Source organism: Platalea leucorodia (assembly GCF_965183815.1).
Source record: "Platalea leucorodia genome assembly, chromosome: 17".
Classification (NCBI taxonomy): domain Eukaryota; kingdom Metazoa; phylum Chordata; class Aves; order Pelecaniformes; family Threskiornithidae; genus Platalea; species Platalea leucorodia.
Genome location: NC_138839.1, coordinates 4,266,932 through 4,285,766, shown reverse-complemented (window position 1 = coordinate 4,285,766; position 18,835 = coordinate 4,266,932). Strand labels below are relative to the sequence as shown.

Here is an 18,835-nt window from a genome sequence, read left to right as displayed (position 1 = left end):
GACACAGGCAAGACTGAGCCGAACGTGGTTAGCTGCACTCTGCTGGGGTGCTGAGCAGGCTCTCGAGCTGGCTGTGGCTCTGTGCAAGGGACAGAAGGAGAAGGTACTTTCTCCTCAGCTGCAACAAAGCCTGGCTTGGCATCTAGCACAGCCCCGGTGACACAGCCGGCAGCTTTCTCGGTAGCCATTTAGACAGCTGTTCTGGCCTGCTAGGAGCATGCTGAACTGGTAGCCTCTCACGCTGACACCCACCGCTCTTACCGATTCTGTCCCTGGGCGGCAGCTACTAACTGGCAGAGGCGATCAGGACCAAGCCCAGAGGTTCTAGCGGGGTCTGTACACACACTGGGCAAATACCACTGTTTCATTGCAGAAACCCCAGACAAATGCAGCACTTGGACAAGATCCCCTCCCAGTCCGACCCTGGCAGGAGCTGTTGAGAAGCAGCAACTAAAGGGTTACTCCTGTGCAGCCCCCAGACCCCGGGCACTGCTCAGATGAAAAGTGCACCCTCCACACCCCCAGGCGTGCGTAACCTGTGGAGAGTCTCGAAGCAAGGCTTCTGTACCCTGTTGGGGTGGGCTGTACTTCAAGAGTTTGTTTGAGCCTCTCTGCAGGAGGCCCCTGAAAAGAGATGAAAGGGACTGGTGGCTTGTTAGAGCAAGGCCTGCAAAGACTTTAACCCTTTCGCTCTCTTCTCAGTATAAACTCCGAACTGCCAGGTCTCCCTGTCCAGGCCGTGTGTGTGTGTCGGTGTGTAGAAGTCCCTCCTGACACCCTGCAGCTCAGAACAGCAGCACAGCAAGAAACGAGGAGATGGTACCCTTGTAGGGGAGCTTCCAGAAAGCAAAGGAGCCCTCAGTTACCAGTGCTGTCAATAATTCCCTTCCCCTTTGCCCAGCTGCACTGCTTACCGTCTGAGTCACTGTCTTCTTCCAATTCATCCTCATCCTCCTCGATTTCATACTTTCCTTCTTCTTCATCATCATCCTCACCATAATCCTTGCTGCTTGCTTCTGAACTGTCGTCTGATGCCTCCTTGGCTTTGGTTTTACCTGCAAGTATTTTCACCGTGTAAATGGAAACATAAAGCGCAGCACACAAGCATACATGTGTAGGTACATATATCAGCATATGCGAAGCGCAACGTACCGCCATCCCAACATTCGTCCTCAGCAGTGCAGTCATACCGTACATACATGCTAAAGGGGATATCTACCATATTTCTCCAAAAGCCACGTCCCCTTGCACTAGAGGCCCAGAGAAGGATGCATTTAATTTCAGAGGCACCTGCTGGAGGCCAGGAGGGCCAGGACACAGAGAGTCAAGCACCTCAGAAGCCCATAGCAGGGTTTTACTGCTAAAGCCCAAGATTTGCTGCTACCTGGTATTTATGGAGCAGCACCGGTGCTGCACCCAAGCATCCATCATGAAGATACCTAACTGTCTGCCCTGCTCAGAGAGACACGAAAGCTAGGAGATGAAGATGGACAGAAGAGCACAATAAGAAGAAATGGGCCTACTGAACAGCTATGAGAAAGGAGAAGGAGTAAGTCACGAAGCTGAGACCAGAGAAGGGCTGGTTCCACTGAGAAACAGTGCCTGCGTACACCCACCTCCACCCCTCCGTGGTTATAGGTAACTGAAAACAGGGGTAGACTCTCTGGTTCAGGGCATCCTTGTAAACCTCTCTTAGCTTTATTCCCTCTGTTAGTCACAATAAAAAGGTCTAGGAACAGACATTGCTGCAAATTCCCTCTGCGGATGGCTAGCCAGGTCCAAGGGAGGAAGTATTAAGAGCCTTTGGGTGCTTGGCCTGTGGGAAAATCATCTGCCTCTGGAAGCGGACTTCTTTTACTCAACATGAGCTCACTTCAGTGGAGGAGTGCTTCTCCCCTCTCCCTCCTCCGGACAGTGTGAGTCACCAAGCATTTAAATGACAGAACACCAATTCTGTACAGAGGGAGCAGAAGAACCAGCTGCTGCTTGCCTCCTTCCAGCCACCACCCCTGAGCTAAGCCCAGCTCAGTGCTGCAGGTTGCCTGCCCGTGCTTACAAAACTGCTGAAGCAGCTATTTATTCACACTTCAGACTCTCTGCTTGTAAACTGGCTGTACATCTTTCTCACATTGTGATTCTTGGGCCCCACCATGGCATCTATTTTTTGCCCCACCCTCAGCAGCTGACCTACGTTACTCACCGAACTGGATACAGAGCCATTAATAAGCTGGCTGCTAGCGTTCCCAGCTCCCCGTCATCGCCCTGCTCGCTCTGCTTTCCCCCATCTGTCAGCTCTGCCAGCATGCAGCCTCTGTGCAATTGCCCCCCGAGGGATCGGAAGCTACATCTCACGGACGGAGCGATCTCGGGTGCCCGCAGCCATGCGGAGAGCACCCGCTCCACAGGAGATGGATTGCAGCGCTATTCACCGCACCACATCATATTGATGGGCACCCGAGCAGCTCAGGCAACAACTGCGAGGGGCACGCTCTCATCCATCAAGCAGCACCAGCAAAAGCACCGGCAGATCCGGCTACCGGCTCATCTGAGAGTATGCAGAGAAACCAGCTGTGGGCAGGGTATCGGGCCCTCGGGTCATGCCTACGTGCTACGACACGGGCAGCAAGCCACTAAGAGGAATCTACTGAACTTCTCCAGCCTCCCCTGAGCTCAGCCCCTGCCTCCCCTTCCACCGACGTACACACACAGAGGCCCCAGTCCAGCCTTCGTGCAGAACTCAAGCTTCCATCTCCTGAGGCAGAAGCGTATCAGCACGACTCCAGCAGACAACGCTCAGTGTGCTCCGGTTAACCAGTGCTTCTCCCCTCTTCCTCCTCACTCTGCCTCTAGATCCTCAAGCTGACAGCCCACAGCAGGAATTTTGCCACTGAGAAGGGCCATGATTATTCTGCTAGGAAATGAAAATGCCTGACCTCTCCTTCCACACCCCTGGCCCCCACCAGTCTGGCATTAAATTGATGTAATATGATTACGTGAGGGATAAATGAAGAAACCTGTTCAAGTTCATTAGAGGCACACCAACACCTAATGCGGACAGATCACTCATTACAGCCAGGTCCGGAGAGACACTGCAGCCACGCTCCCTTCTCGCCTTTAATTGCCTCATGACGAGGCAGTCCAGCACCTCTTTCTAAGCCATTAATAATTTCCAGGAGCAGCCGCCTTTCCTCCCAGAGATCTGTCAGCTGGTAAATGAGAGCAACGCATGAACTTCCCCGCCCCCACCAGCGACACACAGATTGATCAAATCCACGCTCTTTCCTCCCCGTCCCCTGGCTCTTTCCACCCTTGCCTGCTCCGTGGTTCCTGAAATACGCAAAATTGTTTCTTTCCCCTCTTCGGACCTTGCAGAGACCCAAGCACGGGAGCCTCTCCCGCCTGCTAAATGCCGCCTTCATTCCGGAGGGCAGCTTGTCTTGATGCGATGGAACTGTCTGCGTTCACCACCTTTCCTGCCCCCCGAGGAGGATGCCGGGGGTGTGCGATCCTGCTGAAATAAGCAGGCAGCTTTCAGCTCCACCTGCACAAGGTAGGGGGAATCTCCCCTCAGGTCCACAAGATTAAAACACGATTGCAAATTCATCACTCTCCTTCCTTTTCCCGTGCAGCCATATCTGCTGCATGCATCAATACACTACTTGCTATTTATTCCCACAGCCAGGTGCAGGCCAAAACAAAGCAACCAGAAAAAGATGGCCAACAGGCAGCGTCACCCTGTTAGAAGGACCACTATCCTCGGATCCTGGACACGTGAACTCAAAGTCCTCTCTCAAACCCCACTCCAACTGTGTCGAGGTATCCCTCCCTCTCCTGCCTCAATTATTACACCTGAATTTTTCATATTGCCTCACTAAGCAGGGACTACTCCTGCCCAGCAGACTACGCAGCAGTACCCCTCACCAAACTCGATCTCGGTTGAGGTCTCCCAGCGCAACGCAAGATGCACCGTCAGGGAGCTAACCAGCGCTCCGACTTCCACGTTCTGAAAGGAGCAAATATGGATTTGTGCTGATGAACTCACTGACCGAATTCCCAAGAACTGTCCACCACCCTCTCAGTTCTTTCAGGAACCTCTAAAATAAGCAGAAGTGCTGGTACTGATGGAGCAGGGGGCTCAAACCACAAAGAAACCCAATGAGACTTCTCTAAATGTGACACCAGACACAGAAACGTTTGTTATTGCTAGTCTCGTGGGATTCAGAAGAGAGTCAGTCATTCATTCATTGTTGGATTCAGCAAGGCCTGAGAAGTGAGAATGAAGATTCAGATGGGTGGGAGCCTTTTCCTACCAGGGACCTGAGGTCTACAGCAAAGGCTGAAGTCAGGGTTGGGACTCGGGAAAGAAGAGACTGAAGACCTGCCAAGCTTATGGAGCTAGGGAAAAGGCTGCTGCTGTCAAAGATAAATGGCTTATCACGGTTTTGGCTGCTGTGAGGCTGCTAAGGCTAAGGTTAAGGTAAGGAAGGATCAGAGGGCTTGGCTACTGCTGGGTCCTGCAGGACCGAAGGACTAGGAAGAAGGCCTGGGCCAAGGGGAGCAGATGGCCTGCTATCAGCCTTTCATCTCTGGCCTAATGCAAAACTGGGGTTGGGATTCAGAAGAAGACAGGCCTAAGAGATAGGTTTATGCCTGGATCCTACATGGCCCATTAAAGCAGGCTGATGGCTGTAGCCAGCACAAGAGGCTGATCAGCGAATTCAGGAGGCAGTAGGCTTAAAACAAAAATAAAATTCTTTTTTCAAATAATGTCTGTGTTAAAGTTGTGGCATGTCTTACCGTGTTACCAGCAGATGCTGTGGAAACCACAATAACAACGAGGATCAGGCACAATCGGGGAACCAACAGATTCATCAGTGGATATTAAACAAAATGGTCTCTCCACAGTCCTCAGTTCTGAACATCTCTAAGGTGCTGACCACCCTGTAAGCTCCCCTGCCCTGAACATACTTTTTCCTCTTCCCTGGCATCTCCATATATTGCAAGAGCACTGGAGGTGTTCAGCTTGCACCTGCATCTTTATGCACCTGCCTCTTATCGCTCTCCTCAACACATGCAATTACCGTGCAGCCCTGGAGGTGAAGGGCAGAAAGATCCAAGGCTGTAGCACCTGGCTGGAGCCGACTTCCACCTCTGAATCACTCCAAGGATTCCTCCAGGAGCACCTGCCCTGTGAGAATCCACCACCACAATGTTATGCCCACACTGATTCTCCCCACAGGAACCTAACCTACCCCCTCTGAACCTGCTCCCCAGCCCATGCCGGTTTCTCCTACTTTCCGGGAAATCTAGGATGCTTCCTATTCAACTCCAGGGCAGTCCCCAGCGGCCCCTCCTTGCCTGCTCCAGGGATGCTGTTCCGGGAGGATTCTGGAGGAGGTGCCTCTGCCAGATGTTGCTGCCGCTCCTGCTCCCCAGAGGAGAGAGCAGGGGAGGGTGGTTCCCATCTGGGAGCAGCACAGGCTGGGGCCAAGGGCTGCACGAGCTGCAAACACCAAACTGCTGGCGGCCATTTACTGCAGCAGTGCCCGGGGCTGGATGCAGCAAATCTCCTTTCTCTGCTACAGCACAGCTGGAAATGGTGGGGGTGGACAAGAGGGGGATGCTCAGAAGAGAAGGGAAGGTAATGCACAACTGCACCAGTGCTGCTGCAGAACAACAGGATCTGCACATTGCCCCCCTTCCATGCGCAGGGACGGTTTTCATCATCTTTTTTCATCATCTTTTTCATCCCCTTGGCCCCCCCAGGAATGAGTAATGGCAAACCGTGAGAATAGGGAGTTCCCCAGCCCCCTCAGTTTGGGAAAAAGGTGCCATTCACTCCCTGCCTTGGGATTGGAAAGAGTCTTTCAGAAGCCTGCTCTGCTCTGGGAAATACAAAGGTATTTGTATTTCAGAGGTAGAAGTTAATTAATGAGCAAGATGTTTTGGCTAGCAATGGTTAACGCAAGAACTCTAGCCACTCTCCAGCCCTACCCTATTCCAGAGAGATTAGGGACAGTGTAAACTGAAATCAACATTGCACTGATACAATACTTAATTTAAATCAAAAGAAAAGGTAAGGGGGGATTTGAACAGCAGCTAAATAACAGAAAACTGATGATTTCCTGGCTTTTAGCAGGCAATTTTCCACTCTTGTGAATTTGGTCTGACAGGCCAAAACAACTACTAATCAGAAGAACGTCCTGTCAACACAGGAAAGATTCTGCCAAGCCAAATGCTGTGGTTGGTGAGAGGTGGGAGCCATTTTCACTATGCCTCCAAACCCAACATCCCACCAGAAAGCCACAATAATGCTGCACCAGCAGCAGGTTCTGAAATCCAGACTTTTATGTAGTAATCATCAAGAGGAAGAGAGTTTTCCAGACCAGGCCAACCATCCTCACAGATTTAACCCGTGGGGTTGCCTAAGAGGATGACTTACAGCAACAGACCACTGCAACTATCTAGCTAGGACTTTTCTGGCAGGGAATTCCTTCGTTTCCAGAAGTTCCTCCTTCCCTGCCCCTTCTTTGTAGAAACCTACATGTCTCCAGGGCTCTGGAACTGGCTCTTTCCAGTAAGAACTCAGAACAGTGTTTTGGGTGTTGCTGCTGCTAACCCTTGCTAATGAGCAGAGCATGGATGTCTCTGGGTATGGTTGACCTTTCCAGTGAGCCTCCTATTATTTTCCCACATCAGCCCTGGCATTCCCAAACCATGTCCCTGCTTCCATTCCCAGAGCAGGGAGGGCACAGCCCACCAGCCCCATCTCTTCCTGCCTGCATCTGGAAATAGAGTTGGAAGGGCTGATCTGTTCTGATGGGCTTCCCAGATCCCCACAACACACCAGTGTCACAGTTCACAGCACCCGCCTGTCTTGGATCAGGTCTCTCCCCGTCACTTTTCAAGGAGGTCAGCATCACTGGGCATTCTCAGTTATATTTCTTGTTTTCCAGCTATACTTCTTGTTTTCCTCTCCCAGAAGCTCCATCCAGGGCAGTCCTATCTTCCTGCCTAGATTTCTGCCATCAGCTGCTCAACGTGTCTCTCTGGAAGTAGGCTGAGGCTGATTCAATATGGACCAAAGTCCTTCCATTGCCCCAGACTCTCCTTTTGCCTTATCTGAAGAGAGGAGATTGTTACGCCTTCAAACCTCACAGGTAAAACAGCAAATACACAGGCCACGGCAGCTGCAGGGCCTCCCAAATTCCCTTGCATCTGGCCACTTGGTACAACAACGGCCACAAAGACAGGGAACTGCAGCAAATTGAAGCACGGGCTTCTCTGACTCCCATCTGCAGCCAGCCCTGACAGTTACTGAATGCAGAGCACGGCTGGGAACATCTCATACCCCACACAGAGTAAGAACAAGAGCTCATTGTATGCATCTCCCAAGACACAGGCGCTTTTCCCAGCCTCCCTGTTCCCTGTCCCTTTCCCATTGCGGGAGTCACACCATTGCCTGGAGGGGAACTTCACCCTATGCCACAGCACAGACCCAGTGCCCCGCTGTCTCCACCCAGCGCCTCAGGATCCATGGTGGGGCTGAGCACAGTTGCTCCTTGAGATGGAAGCTGCCTTCAGGGCCTGTTCCCTCCATCCAAAAACCACCCTACTAAGAACAAAGGCAGCTGACCCAGGAATGTTGGAAGGCAAAACCCATTACCGACACCGCAGCGCTGATGCATGCTCAGCGACTAGATACCGCAGACTAGGTACCGCAGCTGTGGGACTCATACAAACAGAGCAGGGAGAGCCCTTTGATATCACACGGACCTTAGTCCTCACTTGCGCTCTCTTCACAATATATATGTCAGCCCCTTAAAGCTGCCAAAGAACCTCATGGACAGATGTCACAAGCACATGCACAGGCAGGGGGGTAAAAGCCATGCCTAACAAGTAGATTGCAAACCTTTATTTTTGGCAGATTTCTACCGTAAGCAGGCAATCACCAGAAACAAGGTAGAAGCTGCATACATTAGCTGCCAGACAGACAGCTGCCATAGACCTTGTATTTTATCATCAGTAATGTTCATCACAGACATGCCTCGTTAGGATCCCAATGTACATCCAGAAGTCCACCAGTCCAAGAAATCTCCCGAGCATACATAAAGTCCGTTCCTGGGAGGCACAGGAAGAGACCCTGTGTTTCCCTGGCTCCCAGCAACCTGCCTTCTGAACCGCAATTATCACGGCCTTTTCAATGCCTTAGAAGCCGCTGGGATTCTTCTAAGGCATTGACTCATACGGCAGGCAGGTCAACCCCAGATCTCAAGGATATATCTCACCAAATCATTCTGATGTCCTACTGATCTCTCAGTACCTTGGTGGGTCATGTGCTCACTTTTGCTCCCCTCCCATTCTTTGCCGGGTCACCTACAAAAAGCCACTGACTTCAACCTCAAGCTACCAAACAAACGTTTTCCAACCTTTTCTTCCTCCTGTGTCACAGATGCTGGTGAGGGAGACAACGCTCACTGGTTCTGTGGTAAGTCTCAAGATTTATCCTCACGGCTTACAATGTGCACAACAGACTAGGGCTTTATCCATAGATTAAATCTCCGAACAAGAAAACTCTGTATTCCGGCAAGTCGCCCTACTATATGGATGACAATCCATTTAGAAAACCTGTGATATCCCAAACATTGCAAATTACAAAGAGAACACCTGAGTTTTCCCTCAAACTACGTGGTGAACTTCTCGGGCAGGTTCCACAATTTACTGTGGCCCCCTCGTGGTCACAGCCAGAGGATGACATCACTCCATTTTCTCTAGAGGCTCTAGACTTTCTTGGCTTGTCAAGAATATTTGCAACGTCAGTCACTATAAAATAAATAAATCAGAAGTGCATGCAAAGAGAGGATAACCATTCTTCCATCAAAGATCCTTGTCCTGGTAGCCAGCCCCTATGATAGCAACGACGTATACAGCAAAGACCCAGCATGCTGTCAGGTAGAACAACATTCTTACTCCTCTTTTACAGGTGCGGAAACAAAACATGGATTTCTGCACCTCCACCTTTGCAAGAAGACAGCAAACCCTTTTATGTTCTCCAAGGTGAGATTTCAGCCCAGAACCTACACGGGTTATAAGCACAAGAAGGAGAACTCGCTCTCTGGGAATTACAATATGAACCATGGCTGCTACTTTGAAGCCTTTGAAAGCAGGGTCTCTGTTCAGCCAAACACCCCCTGGTTCTCGGGCTGTCATGTTGAGGTCAGCGTCCGTGACAAAAGAAAGGTGCTAAGGGGAGGGGAGAGTATGGGTCATGTACAGAAGACGACTAATGCAGGACTAAGGCTTTAAAACGAGCTGGAGTGACAAAGTAGGAGATGGAGAGAAAGATAAAAGCCTCCCACCTACCTTCTGTCTGTCACTTTAAAAAGCCTCCAAAAGCCATCATCATCATCCTGTGCTCGCTCTCTAACAGTGTATCTTTTGAACCGAACATGGCCAGCATGCATCCCCCTTAGGGCAGGGCTGTACTGACCCACATCATACAGAATTCTGGACAAGGAAAAGGTATGCCCAGCCCCATACCTTTTATAGGGAATCCAACATTCTCCTCATCAGAGTCACTGTCCAGCTCAAAGAGGTCCTTGAATTCCTTCTTATCTTCCTCCTTGCTTTCATCTTGCTTCTTACGCTTAATTTCTGGGAAGTTCAAGTCTTCAAGCTGGAAAAAACCAAAACCAACAGTAAGAACAACCTTAATTTGTACTTTTAAACATAAAATGCTGAGCTTAAACACAGAACTTGGCTTTGCCCAGTATGCGTAAGCCACACTGCCAAGAACAGCCGGGTCTGCCTGCTGCCAAGTAGGGGAGCAACAGGTAGATTTGAGAGTCAGTTACAAAGGTGAATGATACATGCGAAGCACCACTGTTCTATTGATCTTTACCTAATAAACTACTTTTGCTAACGGGCTCTCTACTGCTGGTACCTTAGCATGTATAAAAATGCAAGACATCCATGACAAGCTGGCTGTCCTACATCTCTGGACTGAAAGCCATGCAGGCCCCGTGAGCTTGGGCAGCCAAGCACAATCAAGCCAGACTGTGCTGGTCATCTCTGAAGTAGCAGTTTTCCACCAACGCCAGAAGCTGCGACAGCTATAGCAAAAGCACTGCCTTTTGGCTGCAGATTTCGGCACAGTTAAATGGCAAGGTGCTGAAGATGCTTAAGGTCTGTCTACACCATGGCTTCCCCAGTTGCTAGCCCTTAAGGAGATCAACGGGCCAAGAGCCTTGCTGCTGCAGACAGCCAATATCAATGCCATTAAGTACTTGCAATTGACACCACCTCACTGCTCTTTACACCTCTCCAGAGGGGGATTAGGGGGAGGATTTACTTGCAAGGGCTCAGGCCGGCAGGGCAAAGATAATCAGAATGCAAATTAAATCCCAAGTGCTCTCTGAACATCAGCTGCCCGCTGCCCGTGCCTGGCTGCACACCTCCTGGGAAGCACTCATGCATTAGCACACATTAGCTTGCTTGGAAACATTCGCCCTGCGAGTAATAACTCATTTGCTCTCTCCCACCCGTCAGACCACCCCTCAACACACTCCTCTCTGACCACATCCACTTCAACCCTCCAGTGAGCTTCCCCCAGCAGGAACAGCAGCAAAGCACAGTCTATATAGAAAAACAGCTCTCAGCAGAGAGAGAAAAAGAGTGAGAGTATGGGGATGGGGGGGAGAGACGATGAGAGACACAGAGACGCGCATTTGCTCCTGCAGCCAATTCCAGCAATTTCTCCCAGCCTGTTTCATGGTTATGGTCCCCAGCTGGGCAATATTGATTCTGGGAGCTGAGCACTTACAAGCAATAACCTGCAGCACCAGGATGGAGAGTCAGAAACTGGCCAGAGAAGGGGAGAGGAGAGCAAATCACCAACCACCATTTGCAAGGTCCTAATTTTAAATCATCTTCCCACCTGCTCTTTTCCACTATGAGATGCCTCTCCTTCCACCAGCCCTGCAGAGACCTGCTGGGCTGCCTCTATGCTGGGAAGACGCGTGAAGAAAGCAGCATATGACTGGGTTCCCAAACAGCATTCGTTGTATGCCAGAGAACAGACTTGGGAAGGAAAACGCAGCAAGAGCAGCAATCCAGAATCACTGCCAGACGGCTGCTCTCAGTTGACCTAATGACATACTGTAACCATCCTCTTTCCCAGGGTAGTTATGCCCTAGCAAGCTTCCATTGTGGGGCAGGGGAGCTGCTACGGTGAAAATATCTTCCTTAGCCCCTACCAGTTCTGGTGGACAAGACAGGCTCACGCTTCACTCCTCTCATCTGTTCTGGCGTACAGCTTTATGGAGGGTGGGAGGGCAGAGGGAGATGCTCCAGAAAGGAGAGGGTCCAGAAATAAAACACAAAGGTCTCAGAAGCTAAAATATATCAGCAGCTATGCTTCTAACCCAGCATTAGGCTGTGATCACAGACACAGTCCCCGTATCTGAGCCCTTTCAGTTTATACATTCCTGCTAATACATTGCCTAAAATGTCTCATGTACATGATGTGGAAGAGTCTTCTCCAATTCTCCAAACTTCTCCAATTCAAGGGAGCAAAAGAGAGTTATCTCAACATGGTGAAAAATTTCTCCAGTACCCTGTGCAGGGCATGTACAGCAGGGAGCTGTTAGTTGGGACTTCTTTATATTTTCATACTGCTTAGGAAAAGTCCCCATTTCCAAAGGCAGCCTACAGTTCTGGGTGACATCAGTACTGGCTGAACTCAACCTGAGCATATTAAAAAGGACCTGGGGTTGAATCCTGCTGAGTTGTGCTACCTCCAACTCTCTGAGACTCCACAGGAGTGCCTTCAAGATGGGCACCTCAAAATAAAGGCACCAGAAAACCCTACTAGCTGTGGAGTGATCACAAAGCAAATGAGTGAGACTTGTACTGAGCCACAGCTCACAGATACAGCCTGTGTTCATCACACAGTAGCAGTAATTAGGTAATTTGGGGACCAGTGTTTTAATCCCCAGATAGAGGGTTACTATCTACTGAGTCTCAGGAAGCCGATTAGTCTACATCCCATTAAAAACCATTGGGAAAAGCAAATGGAATGGGCAGACGGGGTCAGCGTTGTTATATAAGGCACGCTGCAGCTCATAGCAGCTGAGAGCCAGGCTGATTTTTTGTTATTATTTTTCCCCCCCAATGGCTGCTAATGGGACATGGATTTTCCCAGCCCTAATGGGCCTCATGGTGTTCACTCTCCTGCTGGGGCTCACAATGCTGCATCATTAAGCTCGCGGTCCCCACCGAGAGAGACAACAGCCCCATTCACCAAGCAAAGATGCCAGGCAGCCACAGACCTTTCAGAAAGCTAACTCCAAAGTCTGTCTCTCTCCACAGTTTATCTGTTCAGCCCACTTTCTCCAAGAGAACAAGTCCCTGTCACTGTCCTTCAGACTTCCTCTGGTTTCAGAAGTCACCCTCTTGAGCCTTGCCATAGGAAAGCAATCCCCGTCAAGGGGAGCTCTCCATCTCAGCTGGTCCTGGCCACGCCAAGGAGCTCCAGCTCCCCCCTCCCTTTACCATGAGACAGGGACTTGTCTACACTGAGGCCTGATCTCCTTTTGATACCTGCTTCAGTACCAGGAGAGTGTCAGCTCACACCAGCAGGGCCAGTTTGGGGCAAGAGATTAGCCCCACTCACAGCCATCACTTCTTGCTGTTTCTTAGCTCCACGCCCCCCAAATTTGCTTTCTGCAAAGGCTGCATTCTCCTGCCGGGTTTGCCCAGAAAACAAGCGTGCTTTTTGTTCCCTTTGCATGGCTGCCCCAGGGAATTTCAGCCTCCTGTCCTTATCTCAGGCTGGTATACAATATTGAGCATTTCTAGGATCTCCCAGGTCTTCTACCACACTCTGGGACCTGGCTCAGAGCCAATCATCCTCATGTCCCATCGATTATTTTAATTGTTCCCCGCCATACGCTGGAGACACCAATTATATCTATTTCCTGCTCACTGGCCAAGAGCCTAGCTCAGCCACTTTCATTGCATTAGCATCGAGACAGCTTTCCTTTAGACTCCTAATGTAAGCAAGCTCCCACCCCCACCTTCTGCATCCAGGAGCGCAGTGCCATGAGGAGTGGCCAAGGAGCCTTCCCCTGAGCGGGAGATGTGGGAAAGGGCAGTCTGAGCACTTCTGCCCAGACAGCAAGTCCCACATCACAACCAGCCACCCCCACGGGGTGAAATAAGAAAATGCAAAACAGAACTCATCTCTGATATTCCCTTTGCTAAGAAGAGAGGCATCTTCCCCTCCCTACTTTCTTGCAAAGTTAGGTTTTAGCACGGCAATCCAGTAACATTTTGCAGAGCTGGAAAAAGAGCTAAAGGCCTACACAAGCTCAACCCATTCTGTTTTACTATCAAGAAAGCAACGCAATTTGCAAGAAATGATGCAAACTGCCTAAAGCAATGTGAGAAGGCCCATGATTGTGGGGGTGAACACACAGAACCGGAACTGTGCACACAGTCTAAACTTCAAAACTACATCACATGCTTGTTCCAAAAGTAACATCCGCAATAAGGCCATTGCCTCAGTCGCTCAGACACAATCGAATTGGTTACCCAACCTACCCCTGCCAGTACACACAATTACTCTATCACTACTGCCTTCAGCTTCCTGGCCTTGAATTAAAAGGCTGCTGTACCAATGGTCTTGAACAGCATGACCCTAAACAGGGACAGAGGGAAATGCACCACAGCCCTACTTCACCCTATCTCACCTATCCTCTATTAACTTGGGCAAATGAACAGGCTACAGGCAGGGGCACAGATGTTGCTCCTAGAGATCCCAGCAAGACAAATCTGCACGGAGCTGAAGACATCGGCTAGGCTGCTGTCCAGCCACACTCATGCTCTTTCCAAGGATGCCCAGCCCACACACTCACACAGCTAAAGCCAATTTCAGCTCACACCAGTGGAGCTGGTTTTGACCAGCCACCATCCTGATGCCAGGACATGGCTCTCTTGTCTTCCCATGGCATAGATGATGCCCAGTAAGTTAGGCCTTTCATTCTTACTCTTTCTTTGCCGCTGATTTCCAGTTGTATCTCCTTCTCTCTTAGCTTCTTCCACTGAGTATAATACTTGGTCAGAGGTGTCCCCTCCTCTTTGACCTTCTTCTCCCATTGTTCCTGTGGAGAGAGAGGGTGCAAATTTAAGAAAGGTTTTCAAAGCAGTTTTCCAATACAACTTTGGCAAATGCAGGGAGTCAAGAGCAGAGGTTAAGACCCTTTCCCAAACCACCTTTTCCCAGCTTCTGGGTAGGAAATTGGTGACCATGACTAAGAACGCGAGCAGGACTAAGTGTGAATTCAGGCACAACCATTTAAGCAACTACTGAATCAGGAGTGGTGTGACGGACAACTCTCCTTAGGTAAAGCAATGCCTGGGCACCGCAAGGAGATCAAAGAAAGCCCAAAGATGAAATGGACAGGCTGCTCAATGCAACAGCTTGCTTATGCAGTACCTAAGCACAGGATACCAATGACACTGAAGGACAGAGTAAGGTCCTCATAAAGGAGCATCTATATGGTGGTGCATAAGATGCTTTAGCATATGGAAGATCACCATCTGGTGTGTGGTGGCCTGAAATGTGGGTTCCCAGATTCCTATTTCTCCCTTCTAGAAGAGGCCTGATTCTCAGAATTGCTAAGAACTCACAAGAGGCTCTCCTAAAATCAGCTCAATGCCTTCTGGGATCCATTATTACTATCTTGGCCTTGACCATTCACTTCTACTCTAGCTCTAGTAAGAAGACACTGACACAGAAGTCAAATCAGCCTGTTGTAATGAAAAAGAAATTACTTCAACTGAAACCTGAAGGTAGAAATCAAAGGGACAGATCAGGGGATCTGTCAGGACAAAATTTGTCCCCTGCTCCTTCAGTGGAGGCATTTGATCACCTGCTCAGTTCATGCTTTTTATTTCAGAAAAACCTCATGCAAGCATTTACAAGACCTAAGTACCAAAGATGTCTGATTACCTTTTCCCCCAGTTCTACAGCCAAGTGTTTATTTTTGAAACAAACATTCCCCTGCAGGGTCTTGGACTCATCCCAACCTTGAGAGAGCAGAGCATGAAGAAGTGTCGAGCCTGTTTCCGCTGTCCAAGCAGGGAGAATAAGGAGGTGCAAACACCGTAAATGGTGGGAAGCAAATTAGATGGTTAAAAATTCTTTTACGCTTCAATCATTTGGCATGTTACTGCCGAAAGGGGGGTGGTGGTATGTCATATTAAAATACATTCTTCTTAACCTGCCGACATCCCTTTAACTTAAAACCCACACAGAACTGTACCTGTTAACTGGATTACCACAGTGCCCAGAGGCTTTGCATTACCCCACAGTAAAAAGTCAATCTAACGTAAGCAGAAAGACATGACATACAAGTAGGAATTGAAACAGGCGAAGGAGGAAGGGAACGAGCAACAGGAACAAAGGTTAGCATAGATACACCCAAAGGTCAACACGGATCCAAAGAGTAGCCCGAATCCAGGGCTGAGAACAAATCCAGAGCTCTGTATGGGCAGCTGCGTGTACACAATGCTGCTGTTTGAGGGTGGGAACAAAAGGCCAGACCATCTTCACAGCAGAACACACAGCAGCAGCTCAAATATTCTTCAGCAGATCCCAGATCAACTGCTTCTAGGGAGCTGAGCCCCCAAACTAGGGAGCTATGGTGTGTTGGCTGCAGCCTGTGAGCCAAGGTGCGGGAAAAAGTTTGTTTAAGGAGCAGTGTATGAACAAGAAGACAGAAAGCGCAGGTGTCCGCAACAGATAGCGGCACAGAGCTTCCAGCTTACACAAATAAGCAAGTACTCAGCGCATATTGTGAAGTGAAATACATCAGTCTGCGCCAGCTCTTGATTTGGTCCATCACTGGGAGGGAAGTGGCGATGATCTGTGGTCTCAGCAGCTGGCACCAGGAGCTGAACTTTGGCAATTAAATGGCGACCAGCTTGTGTCACCTGCACTCTAATGGCGCAGAATCTTATTTATGCATCCTACAACAGGCGCTATCAATACTGCATCAAGCCAAACAGGCCCTTTCTGGTAATCACGGGTCCCAGACTCACAACCCCCACGGGACTGTTTGTAACACGGCTCCAGGTCTGCACGGCTGGAGCCTGTATCTGCTCTCCGGTCTCCTCCCCGGCAGGCTGGCTGAAAGCACAGCTGATGTACTGCCGACTCCAGCAGCACTCGCTAGCGGAGACGCCAGCCAGCAGACAGCACAGCTTTACTGTCGATCTGACCCACCGCTATGGCAAGAGGAGTAATTCCCAAGGAGTACAAAGTCACCCCATTTATAGATCAGGCTGCCAGTTGTAATCAGGCAATTTGTTGATGCTGCTTGGTATGGACAGCTTCTGAGAAAGACTCTTCCTACAGAGGGCAAAAGTCTATTTGTTCTGTCTGATACAGCTTTTTTGGTTTTAAAGTGTGCTGGAACCCAGAGATAAAAAAGACCATTAAAACACTCCCATCTTTCTACTCAGAATACCTCAACAGGAATTTTGAGAGAGTGGATGCCATCACACCCATTTTAACCATTTGCAATTCTCCTTCTATTACTGCTTTTGCATCACTGTGCTGTCAGGCAACACCCAGCATGGATCAAGCCCACAGTGCTAGCACCTGTACAAACCTAACAAAGATCATCACCCACCCTCCAGAAAAACCTCCCATCTGAAATGTGAGATGGGGATGAATGCAGAAGATCTGGAAACCCCATGGAAATGAGGCAATGCTTTCCATCAGCTCATTCCCTCACTTCACGTTTCATTAAGCGTAACAGCCTGCTGGGCTGCACTGTTCTTAAACGAAGGTTCGGCAGCTCAGTGCAAAGGTCTGCCTGGGAGCCACAGAGCTGTAACGCGGCCCGGCACACACTGCGGGTCCTGGTGCACTCTTTTCCTTCCCTGCATTTTCCCCTGCCAGTCCAGGGCCCACGCTAGTGCAGCTGAACCTAAAATCAGAGCTGCACATTATGCATCTGGATTCAACTTCAGCTGCAGGCTCCACTTGTTTTGGCTCCCCTCACAAAGACCTTAATTAGTATAGTAACCTATTAGCATTGTACTCTCAAAAAAGCACTGACTCTCAATTATTAACCTGCTTCTTATAAAAAAAAAAAAAAAAAAAGAGCAAAGTTCTCAATCTTAAAATAATGTGGAAGAAGTCAGGTTGAACGCATCTGGTGTGCTTATCCTTCCATACCACAGTTCCTGGGATGCAAGGAGGGATCCCTCCACGTTAAGCTAAACATTGCACCACTCCTCCCACAGCGCTAAGTTCAATCCCCAGGCTGCTGCTTCTTTAAAATTGTATAATATAGACCCTTAGGTAAAATCCAGCTTTCTAAAGCACACCCACTACTCAGGAGTGCAGATCCAATCACATTCACAACCTTTATTCCCCTCGTTTAAACCTATTTCTCTGTAATTCCCCCCATGAAAGCCGCATTTCAGCATGTTGCATGGAAGAATTAGCTCAGAATTTGGGCTCTGCTTCCTACAGTGGAGCAAGCACAAATGCATGGATGTGAATACCGGACAGCATTTGCTTTCAATTGCTCTTGCGGGCAAGGGGGACATGCAAATACCTCCCCTCCCCTCACCCCTCTCTTTCCCTTCCCTTTTCTGGAAGCGTTTGCTCATGAGAAGTGCCAATGCCCCACATATCTTGGAGACAGCCTGGCAAACTAAACCCAGATTTCGAGGGACACTCCAAATCGTTCTGGGAAGCCCAGCCTGTGTGGGAGCTTTGGCCTTTCTTGGGAATCTACACCATCTGCTTGCAAAGGAGTAGGGGGGAAACACAGGACCACCTGGGCACAAAATTTAAGCCACGCCAGAGAAGTACCGAGCGGGCTGTTTCCTCTGCTCCCAGGAGCAGTGATTTCCCATTAACCGAAGGAAGACAAAAGGCTCCCTTCTCCCATAGGACACCACCACAGTGCAAAAATACAGATTGCACAGGCAATGCAGGCATCCTCCCTGAGCAGCACTTTACACTGTTGCTCTATCCCCTTAAATGGCAGAACAGCCATCTCCAAACAGGCTTGGCAAACTGGTGCCTGCTTCCCCTAACCAACCGCCCTTGCTGAAGGCAGGCTGCCCGTTGCTGCCCCTCCGGAGCCAACCCTGCCCGATTCATGCTGCTCAGCCACCCAGATGTCCCTGGGAAAGCAGGTGCACCAATGTCAACTAGGAGACGTACAGGCAGCAAGATGTTAAAATAATCATTTAGTTCTTACACAAGGGACTGCAGCCAGAGTTGCTGGGAAAAGCAGACAGTGGCAGAGTTGTTGGAAACCCTGTTTTATTTAGCCAACGACCTTCCCCAGCTCATCTGTCTCATGGAGAGCCCTAGAGGCTGAAATCTCTACCTCTGCAGAGTGGGTGGGCGGTCACAGCATTGCCTGCAAAAAATACAAACCAACAAAACCCTAACCACTTCACTCCAGACGGGAAGCGTAATTCCTTTAGCAAAACAGTCCAACCCAGAATGGCATTTACAGAACCAAAGACTACTTAGTCACTTCAAACCCAGTTCCATCAATCCCTTAATCCCAGAATAGCGCTGCTGCGTCCTGGCATTGATATTTCAAAGGCTAATTTTCCTGCAGTCCCTGCCCCTTAGTGTCTGAAGACAAATTAGTCTGCACTGCGACTTCTGCTCCATGCTCAGCTCCATGCCAACAGGTGGAGCTTTCAATGATGCAGAACTCCAGACTTTCCGATGATACCATGTGGCCAGAGAGACCACTCTGACCCATCAATTACCTTGCAGACAGAGACATTT

At 49.6% G+C, this 18,835-nt stretch overlaps 1 protein-coding gene across 6 annotated transcripts in view; it reads right to left on the bottom strand.

Moving 5' to 3' along the window:
- NOC2L (NOC2 like nucleolar associated transcriptional repressor) overlaps positions 1-18,835 on the bottom strand; it is a 56,163-nt gene that overhangs the window by 5,207 nt on the left and 32,121 nt on the right. For 5 of the 6 annotated variants that reach the window (XR_014230053.1, XR_014230054.1, XR_014230055.1 and 2 more), the window contains exons 16-18: positions 14,049-14,162; positions 9,541-9,676; positions 915-1,055 (exon numbers count right to left, since the gene is read on the bottom strand). Coding sequence is in view for 2 of the 6 variants with exons in the window: in XM_082329065.1 (XP_082185191.1) it covers positions 915-1,055; positions 9,541-9,676; positions 14,049-14,162 (391 nt within the window). In the remaining 4 variants the exon portion in view is untranslated. Of the gene's footprint in view, positions 1-914; positions 1,056-3,436; positions 3,512-9,540; positions 9,677-14,048; positions 14,163-18,835 lie in introns of those variants that run through there. The other variant, XM_082329066.1, reaches the window with a different exon arrangement.